The sequence below is a fragment of the Tauraco erythrolophus genome, chromosome W, assembly GCF_009769465.1.
Source record: "Tauraco erythrolophus isolate bTauEry1 chromosome W, bTauEry1.pri, whole genome shotgun sequence".
NCBI lineage: Eukaryota > Metazoa > Chordata > Aves > Musophagiformes > Musophagidae > Tauraco > Tauraco erythrolophus.
This window is the reverse complement of record NC_141497.1, coordinates 15,306,248-15,322,365: the sequence shown is the minus strand read 5'-3', so window position 1 is coordinate 15,322,365 and position 16,118 is coordinate 15,306,248. Positions and strand designations below refer to the sequence as shown.

The 16,118-nt window shown below is 45.2% G+C and overlaps 1 protein-coding gene across 1 annotated transcript in view; it reads left to right on the top strand.

Annotated features, from left to right (window-relative positions):
• LOC147526233 (Golgi phosphoprotein 3) overlaps positions 1-16,118 on the top strand; it is a 53,966-nt gene that overhangs the window by 32,202 nt on the left and 5,646 nt on the right. The window contains exon 3 of the mRNA XM_086630106.1: positions 9,692-9,806. Coding sequence (XP_086486232.1) covers positions 9,692-9,806 — 115 coding nt within the window. The remainder of the gene's footprint in view (positions 1-9,691; positions 9,807-16,118) is intronic.

Here is a 16,118-nt window from a genome sequence, read left to right as displayed (position 1 = left end):
TGAGATTAAAGTGGCTCAGGTGGATCTGGATTGGCAACATAAAGGTGAAAAATTTCTAGCTCGTTGGGCCCATGATGCCTCAGGCCATCAAGGAAGGGACGCCACATACAAATGGGCTCGCGATCGAGGGGTGGACCTAACTATGGACACTATTGCAGAGGTGATCCATGAATGTGAAACGTGCTGCAATCAAGCAAGCCAAGCGGTTAAAACCTCTTTGGAATGGAGGGCGTTGGTTGAAATATCAATATGGAGAGGCTTGGCAAATTGATTATGTCACACTTCCACAAACTCGCAGTGGCAAGCGTTACGTGCTTACAATGGTGGAAGCAACCACTGGATGGCTGGAAACCTATGCTGTGCCCCATGCCACTGCCCGGAACACTATCTTGGGCCTTGAAAAGCAAGTCTTGTGGCGGCATGGCACCCCAGAAAGAATTGAGTCAGACAGCAGGACTCATTTCCGTACCAATCTTATAGACACCTGGGCCAAAGAGCATGGCATCGAGTGGGTATATCACATCCCCTATCATGCACCAGCTTCTGGGAAGATTGAACGATATAATGGATTGCTAAAAACCACACTGAAAGCAATGGGTGGTGGAACCTTCAAACATTGGGATACGCATTTAGCAAAAGCCACCTGGTTAGTCAACACTAGAGGATCTGCCAATCGAGCTGGTCCTGCCCAATCAGAACTTCTACGTACTGTAGAAGGAGATAAAGTCCCTGCAGTGCACGAGGAATATACTGGGGAAGACAATTTGGGTTATTCCTGCCTCGGGTAAAGGTAAACCCATTCGTGGGATTGCTTTTGCTCAGGGACCTGGGTGCACTTGGTGGGTGATGCAGAAGGACGGGGAAGTCCGATGTGTACCTCAAGGGGATTTGATGTTGGGTGAAAATAGATGATAAAATGAATTGAATTGCGTGATATTACTTGCTGAATAACCCTGTCCCTGCATGCCATCATTGCTATGGTTGTCACATTGTACTAATGTCATTATATTAAGAATCATCCAGGTTAATGAAGAATGAACTTCGTCAGAATCAGAACTGATTCCAAACACACAGCAACTTCTTCGAGATCAACATCTTCAACCTGGGGATGGCGGCTGGATACACCAACTACGAGCTCCAGACACCACACGCAACAAAGACTCCATGTCATCCGTTCTACCGACTGAGCGAATTCCACGTCATCTTTCCTGCCCTGAGAGAACAGATGAAGACACATTTTGGAGGGATGACCCATGGCTAAGGGAATAGTATATATGTAAGGTTTGAGCATGATGTGCATGGTATGGAATAAGGGGTGGATACTGTCCTGGTTTTAGCTGGGACAGAGTTTTTAGCAGCTAGAAGAGCTCCGTGTTTTGGTTTTACTCAGAGGCTCGCTCTGAGAAGAATGCTGATAGCAAGCTGATGTTTGTGGTTGGACGTGAAACTCCAAGGACTTTTCAGTGTGCCGGAGTGCAGAAGCACGGCGGGATAAGGGGGGAGCATAGTTGGGACAAGGGGGACATGATTCCCCTTGTGATTTGTGGTGAAATTTAAGATTGAGGGCCAAACTGGCCAATTAGTATTCCATATCATGCAGCGTCATGCCCAGTATAAAAGTGAGGGTCAGCCGGGAAGAAGGGCTTTTGCGCTTTGGCTCTTTCGCCGCTTTTGCTCTTTTGCGCTTGCTGCGCTGTTGCTCTACTGTTTTTCTTTCTTTTTCTCTCTCTCCCAGTACTCCCACTCTCGGAGTACTATCTCTCTCTCTCTCTGCCCCTCTCTATTTCGGGGCCTCGCGTTCGTCCGGGATTGCAGCTTCGGGACGAGACGGGCTTCGCATACGAGGGAGTGGTGAGCATCTACACTGTGTATTAAATCATCTGTATTAAATTGTTCTTATCTCAACCCACGGGTTTCCCGTTTCTCCTTTAATTCTCTCCCTCATTCCTGGGGGTGGGGGAGGAGGAGTGACCGGCTGTGTGGGAGGGTCAGCCTAACCCACGACAGACAGCTTCAATACTGGCAAGATGATCCCAAACTGGAGATTGAATGTACCCTCAGTAAGTTTGCGGACGACACCAAGCTGGGAGGCTGTGTCGATCTCCTCGAGGGTAGGGAGGCCCTTCAGAGGGATTTGAACAGACTGGATCGTTGGGCTGAGGCCAATGACATGAGCTTTAATAAGGCCAAGTGCAGAGTCCTTCACTTGGGATGTAAAAACCCCAAGCATCGCTATAGGCTCGGGGAAGAGTGGCTGGAAAGCTGCCTGGCGGAGAAGGACCTGGGGGTGTTGGTTGACTACCGGCTTGATATGAGGCAGCAGTGTGCCCAGGTAGCCAAAAAGGCCAATGGGATACTGGCGTGTATCAAGAATAGTGTGACCAGCAGGAGCAGGGAAGTGATCCTGCCCCTGTACTCGGCACTGGTGAGGCCACACCTGGAATATTGTGTCCAGTTTTGGGCCCCTTGCTTTAAGAGAGAGATTGAACTCCTGGAGTGGGTCCAGAGAAGGGCGACTAAACTGGTCAAGGGGCTGGAAAATAAAACTTATGGGGAGCGGCTGAGGGAGTTGGCGCTGTTTAGCCTGGAGAAGAGGAGGCTGAGGGGAGACCTGATTACGGCCTACAAGTACTTGAGAAGGGATGGTGGGGAGGTGGGGGAAGGGCTCTTTACATTAGTGATGGGTGATAGGACAAGAGGAAATGGGTATAAGCTTAGTCAGGGAAGGTTCAGGTTGGATGTTAGAAAGAATTTCTTCTCTGAAAGGGTTGTCAGCCACTGGAATAGGCTGCCCAGGGAGGTGGTTGAGTCCCCATCCCTGGATGTGTTTAAGAAAAGGGTGGATGTACTGCTTAGGGACATGGTTTAATGGGGGATTAGGGACGGTTGGACTGGATGATCTCTAAGGTCTTTTCCAACCTAGAAATTCTATGATTCTATGATTACTTCGTTTTATGGCAGAACCAGCCTCCAGAAGGATTTGAACTGTTTTCTTCCCTTTCTCAAAAAATTCTTCTGCTGTGCTGCCCCATATAATGATGTTGTCAATGTACTGCAGATGTTCCAGAGCTTTGCCCTGTTCCAGTGCAGTCTGAATCAGTCCATGGCAAATGGTAGGACTCTGTTTCCACCCCTGGGACAGTCCATTACAGGTGTACTGGACACCTCTCCAAGCGAAAGCAAACTGTGGTCTGCATTCTGCTCCAAAGGGATTGAGAAAAACGCGTTAGTGATATCAATTGTGGCCTACCACTTGGCTGCCTTTGACTCCAGTTCATTTTGAAGTTCTAGCATAACTGGCACGGCAGCACTCAGTAGTGGTGGTGTGACTTCATTCATGCCACGATAGTCTATTGTTAGTCTCCACTCTCCATTAGACTTGTGCACTGGACATATGGGACTCTTGAAGGGGAAATGAGTTTTGCTGATTACCCCTTGGCTCTCCAGTTGACAATTCAGCTCATGGATGGGGATCAGAGAGTCTCGGTTGGTGCGATATTGCCGCCAATGCACTGTCGTAGTAGCAATTGGCACCTGTTGTTCTTCAACCCTCAGCAATCCCACAACAGAAGGGTCCTCTGAGAGACTGGGCAAGGTAGACAGCTGCTTAATTTCCTCCGTCTCCACAACAGCTAAACCAAAAGCCCACCAGTACCCTTTTGGGTCCTTGAAATACCCCCTCCTGAGGTAGTCTATGCCCAGGATGCATGGGGCCTCTGGGCCAGTCACAATGGGGTGCTTTTGCCACTCATTCCCGGTTAGACTCACTTCAGCTTCCAAAACTGTTAGCTGTTGGGATCCCCCTGTTACTCCAGAAATACAGATGGGTTCTGCCCCTTTTATAACTTGATGGCATTAGGGTGCATTGTGCACCAGTGTCCACTAGAGCCCTATATTCCTATGGATCTGATGTGCCAGGCCATCGAATCCACACAGTCCAATAAACCCTGTTATCCCTGTCCTCCACCTGACTGGAGGCAGGGTCCCTCTAGTCTTGGTCACAGTATTCATTGCTCACCTTTTGTGAAAATGAACTAGAAGTCTCTTCAAGAGGATCAGAAATGGGGTCAGCCCTTCTATACTGTCTGGGGAGCTGCCTGCTGGAAACTGAAGCGGCGTTTTTCCTGGAAGAATCCCCTTTTGTGATTGTTTTTCCTTTCAGCTCCATTACCCATGCCCTTAGGATCGAGGTATGTTTTCCATCCCACTTCCTCATGTCCTCTCTGTGGTCACACAGGAAAAACCACAGGTTACTTTGCGGTGTGTGCACTCTGTGTTCTCTCTCTTGATCAGGGGAACGCTTACTTCTAATAGCTGAGATAAAGGTCCATGTGGGTGGAGAGTGGGACATGTCCTCTTTGAATTGATGGAACCCCTGGGACAGTTTCTCCACAGTTGCAACACAGGCCTATACAGAGGAAGAGATACTTCCTTTGTATTGCCGTAGTTGATTAGCCAAGTCCTGCACCACTGGTTCCTCACCTTCTCTCCAGGACATTACTGGCAACAAGTTGGCATACGATGCTAGTGCACTCCATAGAAATTTCCTCCACATGGGCTGATTGCATAGGACTTGATCTGGATCTGTGGGTAACTGCTCATTATTCAGATGGTTGTAAATCACCTCTAGCACAGCTAACTTCCTCAAGTACTGGATACCTCTTTCCATGGTGGTCCACTTGCCTTGGTGACATGTAATATTAATATGTAATTGCTCATTATTCGGATGGTTGTTGTCGTGGGTTAGGTTGAACCGCCCCGCCCACACACAGCTGGTCACTCTCCCTCCCCCACCCCCAGGAATGAGGGAGAGAATTAAAGGATAAACGTGAAACCCGTGGGTTGAGATAAGAGTGATTTAATACAGATGATTTAATACAATGTAGGTGCTCACCACCCCCTCGTATGCGAAGCCGGTCTCGTCCTGAAACTGCAATCCCGGACGAACGCGAGGCCCCGAAATAGAGAGGGGCAGAGAGGGAGAGAGAGTACTCCGAGAGTGGGAGTACTGGGAGAGAGAGAGGAAAGAAAAAAAAAAAGAAAGAAAAGCAATAGCGGCGAAAGAGACAGCAAGCGCAAAAGCCAAAGCGCAAAAGCCCTTCTTCCCGGCTGCCCCTCACTTTTATACTGGGCATGACGCTGCATGATATGGAATACTAATTGGCCAGTTTGGCCCTCAATCTTAAGTTCCACCACAAATCACAAGGGGAATCGTGTCCCCCTTGTCCCAGCTATGCTCCCCCCTTATCCCGCCGTGCTTCTGCACTCCGGCACACTGAAAAGTCCTTGGAGTTTCACATCCAACCACAAACATCAACTTGCTATCAGCATTCTTCTCAGAGCGAGCCTCTGAGTAAAACCAAAACACGGAGCTCTTCTAGCTGTTAAAAAAAAGAAGAGCTAACACTGTCCCAGCTAAAACTGGAACAGTATCCACCCCTTATTCCATACCATGCACGTCATGCTCAAACCTTACATATATACTATTCCCTTAGCCATGGGTCATCCCTCCAAAATGTGTCTTCATCTGTTACAGCAGTCTCTCAGGGCAGGAAAGATGACGTGAAATTCGCTCAGTCGGTAGAACGGATGACATGTAGTCTTTGTTGCGTGTGGCGCCTGGAGCTCGTAGTTGGTGTATCCAGCCGCCGTCTGCAGGTTGAAGATGTTGATCTCGAAGAAGTTGCTGGGTGTTTGGAATCGGTTCTGATTCTGACGAAGTTCATTCTTCATTAACCTGGATGATTCTTAATATAATGACATTAGTACAATGTGACAACCATAGCAATGATGGTATGCAGGGACAGGGTTATTCAGCAATTAATATCACGCAATTCAATTCATTTTATCATCTATTTTCACCCAACATCAAATCCCCTTGAGGTACACATTGGACTTCCCCGTCCTTCTGCATCACCCACCAAGTGCACCCAGGTCCCTGAGCAAAAGCAATCCCACGAATGGGTTTACCTTTACCCGAGGCAGGAATAACCCAGACTGTCTTCCCGAGTATATTCCTCATGTGCACTACAGGGACTTTATCTCCTTCTACAGTACGTAGAAGTTCCGATTGCGCAGGACCAGCTCGATTTGCAGAGCCTCTAGTGTTGACTAACCAGGTGGCTTTTGCTAAATGCGTATCCCAATGTTTAAAGGTTCCACCACCCATTGCTTTCAGTGTGGTTTTTAGCAATCCATTATATCGTTCAATCTTCCCAGAAGCTGGTGCATGATAGGGGATGTGATATACCCACTCGATGCCATGCTCTTTGGCCCAGGTGTCTATAAGATTGTTACGGAAATGAGTCCCGTTGTCCGACTCAATTCTTTCTGGGGTGCCATGTCGCCACAAGACTTGCTTTTCAAGGCCCAAGATCGTGTTCCGGGCGGTGGCATGGGGCACAGCATAGGTTTCCAGCCATCCAGTGGTCGCTTCCACCATTGTAAGCACGTAACGCTTGCCACTGCGAGTTTGTGGAAGTGTGATATAATCAATTTGCCAAGCCTCTCCATATTGATATTTCAACCAACGCCCTCCATTCCAAAGAGGTTTTAACCGCTTGGCTTGCTTGATTGCAGCACATGTTTCACATTCATGGATCACCTCTGCAATAGTGTCCATAGTTAGGTCCACCCCTCGATCGCGAGCCCATTTGTATGTGGCGTCCCTTCCTTGATGGCCTGAGGCATCATGGGCCCAACGAGCTAGAAATTTTTCACCTTTATGTTGCCAGTCCAGATCCACCTGAGCCACTTTAATCTTGGCGGCCTGATCCACCTGTTGATTGTTTTCATGTTCTTCTGTGGCCCGACTCTTGGGTACATGGGCATCTACATGTCGTACTTTTACAATCAGCTTCTCTACTCGAGCAGCAATGTCTTTCCACAACGGGGCAGCCCAGATGGGTTTACCTCTGCGTTGCCAGCTGCTCTGCTTCCATTGCCGTAGCCATCCCCACAGGGCATTTGCTACCATCCAAGAGTCGGTATAGAGATAGAGCATTGGCCACTTTTCTCGTTCAGCGATGTCTAAAGCCAGTTGGATGGCTTTCACCTCTGCAAACTGACTTGATTCGCCTTCTCCTTCGGTAGCTTCTGCGACCCGTCGAGTAGGACTCCATACAGCAGCTTTCCATTTTCGATGTTTTCCTACAAGGCGACAGGATACGTCGGTAAACAGAGCGTATTTCTTCTCATTGTCTGATAGTTCATTATAAGGTGGAGCCTCCTCAGCACGTGTCACCTCCTCCTCCTCTGGTGACATTCCAAAGTCTTTACCTTCAGCCCAGTTAGTAATCGCTTCCAAAATTCCTGGGCGATTGAGGTTTCCTATCCGAGCTCTTTGTGTGATCAGCGCGATCCACTTGCTCCATGTGGCATCAGTTGCGTGGTGTGTAGACGGGACGCTCCCTTTGAACATCCAGCCGAGCACTGGCAATCGGGGTGCCAGGAGCAACTGTGCTTCCGTACCAATCACTTCAGAAGCAGCTCAGACTCCTTCATATGCTGCCAGTATCTCTTTTTCAGTTGGAGTATAGTTGACTTCGGATCCTTTGTATCCTCGACTCCAAAACCCAAGAGGTCGACCTCGCGTCTCCCCTGGCGCTTTTTGCCAGAGACTTCCGGAAGGACCATTCTCCCCGGCTGCAGTGTAGAGCACGTTTTTGACATTTTGTCCTGTCCGGACTGGTCCCAGGGCTACCGCATGGACTATTTCTTGTTTAATTTGTTCGAAGGCTTGTTTTTGCTCTGGGCCCCATTCAAAACTGTTCTTCTTTCGGGTTACTTGTTAGAGGGGTTTCACAATCTGGCTGTAGTCGGGAATATGCATTCGCCAGAAACCCACAATGCCTAAGAAAGCTTGTGCTTCCTTTTTGTTGGTTGGTGGGGACATAGCTGTTATTTTATTAATCACGTCCATCGGAATCTGACGACGCCCATCTTGCCATTTTACTCCCAAAAACTGAATCTCTTGTGCAGGTCCCTTGACCTTACTCTGTTTTATGGCAAAGCCTGCTTTCAGAAGGATTTGGATTATCTTTTCACCTTTCTCAAAAACTTCTTCTGCTGGGCATGACGCTGCATGATATGGAATACTAATTGGCCAGTTTGGCCCTCAGTCTTAAGTTTCACCACAAATCACAAGGAGAATCGTGTCCCCCTTGTCCCAACTATGCTTCCCCCCTTATCCCACCGTGCTTCTGCACTCCGGCACACTGAAAAGTCCTTGGAGTCTCACGTCCAACCACAAACATCAACTTGCTATCAGCATTCTTCTCAGAGCGAGCCTCTGAGTAAAACCAATCATGGAGCTCTTCTAGCTGCTAAAAAGAAGAGCTAACCTGTTCCCAGCTAAAACTTGGACACTGTCTTACTGTTGCAACTCATTTCAGTGTCATCTGCAGACCCTATAAAAATATATTGTAGTCTTTCATTATTTGTAGTAAGGATTATTAGAACTACGGAACAGAACTGAACTCGGGATTTATTTCAATAGGACACTTAAAGCTTTTCCGGGACACCTTTCTGACTTATGTGAAGCTTTACTAAAAATAAGATCTTTGACCTGCTGCTTCTCTTGTATATGTGGAATTGATTTGAGGTGTTAATTTTTCTGTCAATTGCCTGTTATCTTTTTACCCGATGCTTATAAAGTGCTAACTTGTAAAACTATTTAAATTGCCAGATTTAATAATTATTTTCATAAATAGCTTTAAAACAGTAGTATTTTTTCTTTTTTTAAAGAAAGATAGAATTTTGTTGTTGTTTTGTTTGTATTCAAGCATATTGACTTGGTTTAGTTAAATCTATATGTTTTAATTTGATGTTCTTGTTTTTCTAACCAGAAAAAATGGTATTTGTACATGGTTTATATAAGTACTTATACTGGTAAACAAGCAGTTACTCAAATTCTTAAATTTTATTATGCTACTGTGAATTATTATTTTTTTCTTCCTCTCTCTTGTGCCCTCTTGGAGGAAGAACACAAATAATTTTAGAAGTTTTTAAATAACAAACTTAAGTGATATTGCATTTATTATTGCATATTAAGGGGTTTATTGGTACGTACATATTTTGCCTAATACATCTATTTTAACTGTTAGTGAATGGAACATAGGTAGTGCTGCTGGTCAACATGTTCTTCAGAGCTGTAAAACTTATAGATGTTTTCTTGAAACTATTTTTATCCCTCAATATATAGATGAAGAAAAACAGTTTTCCTGCTTTTTCACTTTCTCATTGATTTCTCAGTTCCATGTGGCCCAATTGTTTAACTGCAGTATTTTGAATAAATTGACTTGAAACTGTAAAATTGACTGCCATCAGAGAGCAATTTAACACTGTAGTATACTTTGTTTTGGAGAGAAAGCAAAGAACCTGGCCAGATTAATGGATTATCTTCCTTTAAAAATTAGGTATTAAGCATGTTATTAATACTATAGTTTTAGTCAATTAAGGTTAATTTAGGTTATAGATAACTTAAGTCTTAACGTAGCTTTGTAATTAAAATCCTAAATAGTTTTTTTAACATCTAGGGTTTTTTTAAACTTGCATATTCTTAGAGAAGACTCCTTACTCCTTAAAATTTTCATTGGTTCTGATAACAGGTAGATTTTTTCAGTTTTTATTGTTGGATGTTTATGGTATATGAATTAAGTCAAAGTACTGACTGTGTTTTATTCTATCCTAGGTGATTTGCAAGTCAGATGCTCCTACAGGGGATGTTCTGCTTGATGAAGCTCTGAAACATATAAAAGAGACTCAACTTCCTGAAACAGTACAAAATTGGATTGAACTGCTTAGTGGTAAGCCTTGAACATAATGTATTTGCTTCCCCCCCCCCAATAAAGCTAATTATCTGGCATCACTAGATATTATACTGTAGGATTTTGGGGGAGAAAGTACACAAAAAAGTTAATTAGTCTGTCCTCTAGAGTAGTCTCCCATTGACTGTAGCCTTTAATCAAATATAAGTAACTGTTGCTTTTGACTTAACTTGGTACAGAAAGGATCTAGATGGAAGTGTCAGAGGACATCTCTACTCTGTGGAAGAGGTGTCTTCCACTGACTCTGAAGTAAATCAGGACTGCACCCTGGAGATGCACTTTCTCTGTAATTGGAGAACTGTAACTGCCTTTCTCTGTAATTGGAAATGAGGGTTAGTGGAAGTTTGGAGTATAGCCATATGGATTCAGTATTCAGATCTTTTGATGAAGAAAGGAGATAAGGAGCTCACTGTTTAGAAATTGAGGGTGATGTGGCCATTAATCATAAAGAAACAATAGTCAGGAGTTCTTTCTGTTTTTCTATTAACTGGAGAAATGTAACAAATATTTTCAAATATTAGATACTTCTAGTTGTTCAAAACAAAGTCTTCAAAATGAGTACTTTGCACACGGTTCTTCCTGTAAAGCTAATAAATTGTTGCCAAAAAAAATGAAATGTCAATTAGATTTCATCTTTACATTTACATTACATTACATCACATCTTTACTTTACATTGCAGTAAACACTTTTCATATACCTCACCAATGTTTGTATTCTCAGGCTGCATAAATTAAACTGAAATTAACAATGATCATCTTTTAACATGTAGTGCTTTTATTGGTTTGTTTGTTTCTTTCTTTTTTTTTCTTTTTTCTGTAGCCAAAATTCATCACTAAGGTTTGTCTGTTTTTACAAAACACACAAAATGCAGCTTCCCTGGAGCAGATCAGAGCTGTACTTAGTCGTGCAAACAGTGCAGGGGAAAAAACCCACTGTTTTGTCAACAATATGACTTTGGGAGGTAGGGGTAATGAGACTTGAAGTTGTCTGTCTAAATCTACTTGTTACTTGTAACAACGGATAAGTAAGAATTTAAAAAATGAGCAAAATCTCTCCAGCTTTCTCTGTCTTCTTGTTTTCTTTATGTTCTTCCCATTTGTCCTGCACCACCTGAATCAACCTTCCTTGCATACTCGCATGCAGTTCATACTAGGTCCCCTTGCCATCCTTCCCCTCTTGCTCCTTGACTGTCGGGCAGAGGGAGGAGAGAGGAGAACAAAGCAGCCGTTGTCAGTAGGGGGCATGACTGCTGTGTAGCCTTGCAGTTTAGTTCTTGCACAGCTCTCCTTTGCTTTTACAGCCTGCAAAACCAATTAATTTTTCTTGTCCCAAATACATAATTTGTGCTGACATTTTACCTTCTCTCACAGTGTGGAGCACATCAAGTTAGTACTGATTCAAAAAAGGTCAACTAATGAATGAACAATGTTGTAGGTTTTCTTGAGCTAAGCTAAGGTTTTCCTGACTCTGCTAAGCTTTGGCTCTGGGAAGATAGTTATCATCAGTGCTGTGACTGAGACTTAAATCAAAAATTTTTACTTACACACAGGTATTTAATTACTAGTTCTTGGATAGTATTAGGGTTCTTGGCATTTCCCATGGTTTAGAGAACTGCTCTTTGAAGAAAAATATTTTTGATGTTTTGTTTTGAGTTTTTGATAAACTCTTAGAATTTTGCTTTAGGGCCTGATCCTGGAAAGTAGCTGCTCTATCCATAATTATCAGTGATGCGAAGAATGCTGCTTGAAGTTAGCATTCAAAGCCATCATGGAAATATTTATACGGACATTTAAGACGATGTTTGCTAGGCTGATCTTATTTATAAGATAGCTTTCAAGGGAAGCAAGTATAGGGGATACAGAAGTTTGGATCAAAATATCAGGTTTTCCTGTAGATGTAACAAACATCTGCGTGTGTTTGAACAAGCAAGCGCCTGTGTAACTGAGGAGATTGATCACAAGGTGTCAACATGGTACTGATTTTTATTATCGTATAGCCACATTCACCTAAGAAATTTAGAAATATCTAGGAAATTACCTTTGCCCTGTGAAACACTGTAAGGAGATGACTATTTCCTTTTATTTTTTTTTAGTATGTGATAGCTTCATTCATGACCGAGCTGGGGAATCACATTCAATGAGAATGTGATTCCTACAGGGACTTGTCGAGTTCAGGCATGAGTGGGTTCTCTACCTTTCACTATATAATTAGTGTCATCTCATTTGTTTACTTGTCGGTTATTTGGATACAGTGTACATCATCTTCCACCACAATGGGAGAAACCTTGAAGCATTATTATTATTATTATGCCAATGATTTTTTGAGCTTTCTGATATAGATATTCCCACATAATTTATAAGAAAAACAAATCAATGTAAGAAATTACATTGTATTTGACACTGTCCTGCACAACATCCTTGTGTCTAAATTGGAGAGACATGGATTTGACGGATGGACCACTCAAGTGGATAAGGAATTGGCTGGATGGTCACACTCAAAGAGTTGTGGTCAATGGCTTGATGTCTAAGAGGAGGCCAGTGACGAGTGGTGTTCCTCAAGGGTCGGTGTTGGGGCCAGTGCTGTTTAATATCTTTGTCAGCAACATGGACAGTGGGATTGAGTGCACCCTCAGCAAGTTTGCTGATGACACCAAGCTGTGTGGTGTGGTTGTCACGCTAGAAGGAAGGGATGCCATCCAGAGGGACCTTGACAGGGTTCAGAGGTGGGCCTGTGCGAACCTAATGAAGTTCAACAAGGCCAAGTGCAAGGTCCTGCACGTGGGTTGGGGCAATCCCAAGCACTAGTACAGGCTGGGTGGAGAATAGATTGAGAGCAGCCCCGAGGAAAAGGACTTGGGGGATTTGGTTGATGAGAAGCTCAGCATGAGCTGGAAATGTGCGCTGGCAGCCCAGAAAGCCAGCCGTATCCTGGGCTGCATCCAAAGAAGCATGGCCAGCAGGTCGAGGGAGGTGATTCTGCCCTTCTACTCTGCTCTTGTGAGACCCCACCTGGAGTACTGTGTTCAGCTCTGGAGTCCCCAACACAAGAAGGACATGGAGCTACTGGAACGAGTCCAGAGGAGGGCCACGAAGATGATCAGAGGGCTGGAGCACCCCTCCATGAAGGCAGACAGAGAGTTGGGGTTGTTCAGCCTAGAGAAGGCTCCAGGGAGATTTTATAGCAGCCTTCCAGTACTTAAAGGGGGCCTACGGGAAAGCTGGAGAAGGACTTTTAACAAGGGTATATGGTGATAGGACAAGGGGAAATGGCTTTAAACTGAAAGAGGGAAGATTTCATTAGATCTAAGGAAGAAATTTTTTACATTGAGGGTGGTGAATCACTGGAACAGGTTGCCCAGAGAACTTGTGGATGCCCCATCCCTGGAGGTGTTCAAGGCCAGATTGTATGGGGCTTTGAGCAACCTGTTCTAGTGGAAGGTGTCCCTGCCTGTGGCAGAGGGGTTGGAACTAGATAACATTTAAGGTCCCTTCCAACTCAAACCATTCTGTGATTCTAACTATTTGGACAAAAAGCTATGCTGTAACACTAAATCTTCAGCAATAAATGAATTTTCTGAAAACTAAACATGAGTAGCAAAGATCCAAGAGAATTTCTGTACCTAATGAAGTGATTTAACATTACTTCACTCTCACAAATGACATTTTAGTCTTCACCAACAAAAGCATAAATAAAACCAGAAATATTTCCTGTTGCAGGAGACTGCAGTACATGACAATTATGTCAGTGTACTTTATGTGAGTTTTCTTTCAGCAAATAAGGAATTAGTTACAGACCAAATAAGTATTTTATCTTACTAAATATAATTATCTGAACTACAGAAGTAGGTGCTGTGTCTCTATAGCTACTTCAGTTTGTTTAGTTGTGGCATGTTGTATAGAGGACAGGAGCAGCTGTGTGCATTGCAGTATTTTAATAGATTCCCAACTTGTACTGGGAGAACTCCAAAAAGGGGAAAAAAAACCCAACCAACCATAAAAATCCTTACATGTTGTCCTGGTTTCAGCTGGGACACAGTTAGCTCTTCTTTTTAGCAGCCAGAAGAGCTCCGTGTTTTGGTTTTAGTCTGAGACTTGCTCTGAGAAGAACGCTGACAGTGCACTGATGTTTATAGTTGGCACTGAGGCCTCAAGGACTTTTCAGCTTGCCGGGTTCTTGCCAGTGTGCAGGAGCACAACAGGACAGGGGGGAGCTTAGCCAGAACAGGGGATCCGTGACTCTCCTTGTGATTTGAACTTGGACTTAGGATTGAGGGCCAAACTGGCCAATGAAGTATTCCATATCATGCAGCGTCATGCCCAGTTTAAAAATGAGGGTCAGCCGGAAAGAAGGCCCTTTGCTCTTCCGGGGCTCTCGGAGTGCTCTCTCTGTCTCGCTCTCTATTTTCGGGCCTCTCGCTCATCCGGGATTGCGGTATCAGGACTTATCTGTTTTGGGATCGTTAATTCGGGACGAGACGGGCCTCAGTCAAGGGGTGGTGAGCAATTACACCGTACATCACTCGTTTGTATATTTTGGTCATTGTACATATCTGTACATATATATCGGTAGCAGTAGTAGTAAATTGTTCTTATCTCAACCCACGGGTCTCTATTCTCCTTTAATTCTCTTCCTCATCTCGGGAGGTGGGGGAGGGTGAGTGAGCGGCTGTGAGTTTAGTTGCTGGAATGGCCTAAACCACAACACATGTAGAAAAAACTTAAATGGAGCAACAGTTATAGAGCACGGCCACCTAGCAACCTCTCCCTTTTCTATGGGACTGAGTTACAAGATGTCTGGAAGAGCTGCAATGAACAAACTGACCTGTACTCTTGTCCTGGGTTGGGCTGGGATAGAGTTAATTTTCACAAGAAGCTGGGAGGAGTCACAGCCAGGACAGCTGACTCAAACTAGCCAAGGGGATATTTGATACCATATGATGTCATGCTCAGTATATATACTGGGGAGTTGGCCGGGGGAGGGGGATCACAACTCAGGAGCGGGCTGGGTATCGAGTTCTGGGTGGTGAGCAATTGCATTGTGCATCACTCGCATTGTATTGTTCTTCTATTAGTATTATTGTTGTTATTTCTTCTCTCTTTGTGCTGTCCTATTAAAGTGTCCTTATCCCAACCCACGAGTTTTACCTTTTTCTTCCGATTCTCCTCCCCATCCCATGGAGGGGGAAGGAGTGAGCAAGCGTCCATGTGGTAGCTTAGCTAAACTATGACAACTCATTAAGTGTGGTAACTAGCGCCACCAAGAAAAAAAGGCGCGTGGTGGTAGTGGGTGACTCCCTCCTAAGAGGTATGGAGGCACCCATCTGCCGACCCGATGCGCTGTCTCGGGAGGTATGCTGTCTCCTGGGCGCTCGTATCAGGGATGTTACTGAGAGAATACCTAGCCTCATACGGCCCACAGACTATTACCCACTACTGGTGTTTCATGTGGGTGCCAGTGATACAGCTGGCAGCAACCTGAAAAACATCAAAAGGGACTTCAGGGCCCTGGGTGCAGCAGTCAAGGACTCTGGGGCACAGATAGTGTTCTCATCAGTGCTCCCAGTCGAGGGGCAGGGACCTGCAAGGGCCAAACGTATCTGGCAGGTTAACTCATGGCTCAGGGACTGGTGCTACAGCCAGGGCTTTGGGTATTTTGACCATGGGGTAATTTTTGAGAAGCCTGGGTTGCTAGGGGCAGATGGCGTGCACCTAACCGAGAAAGGGAAGAAGGTGCTTGGACAAAGGCTTGCCAGACTTGTGCAAAGAGCTTTAAACTAGTATTGCTGGGGGAGGGGGAGCACAGTTCAGCCCACTGCTGTCAGCATGGCGCCAGTGCCAGCACCGAGGGTCCAGAGGCTGAGGAAGGATCGCAGGTATGTTCAAATGAACTTACACTGCCATCCAAGAGAACCCCTGTCGCTCCAGCCAGCGAGTCGGCTTTGTCGGGAGCCCAGCTAAAGTGTATGTACACCAACGCACGCAGCATGGGAAATAAACAGGATGAGCTGGAGATGCGTGCACATGAGCAGGGCTACGACCTTATTGGCATCACGGAGACGTGGTGGGACGACTCCTATGACTGGAGTGTCAACATGGAGGGGTATAAGCTTTTTAGAAAGGACAGGAAGGGGAGACGAGGAGGGGGTGTCGCTCTCTACGTCAGCAACCAGCTGGAGTGCGTGGAGCTTCGCCTGGGGTCGGAGGAGGAGCTGACAGAGAGCTTATGGGTCAAGATTAGAGGACGGGGACAGATAGGGGATGTTACAGTAGGGGTCTGTTACAGGCCACCTG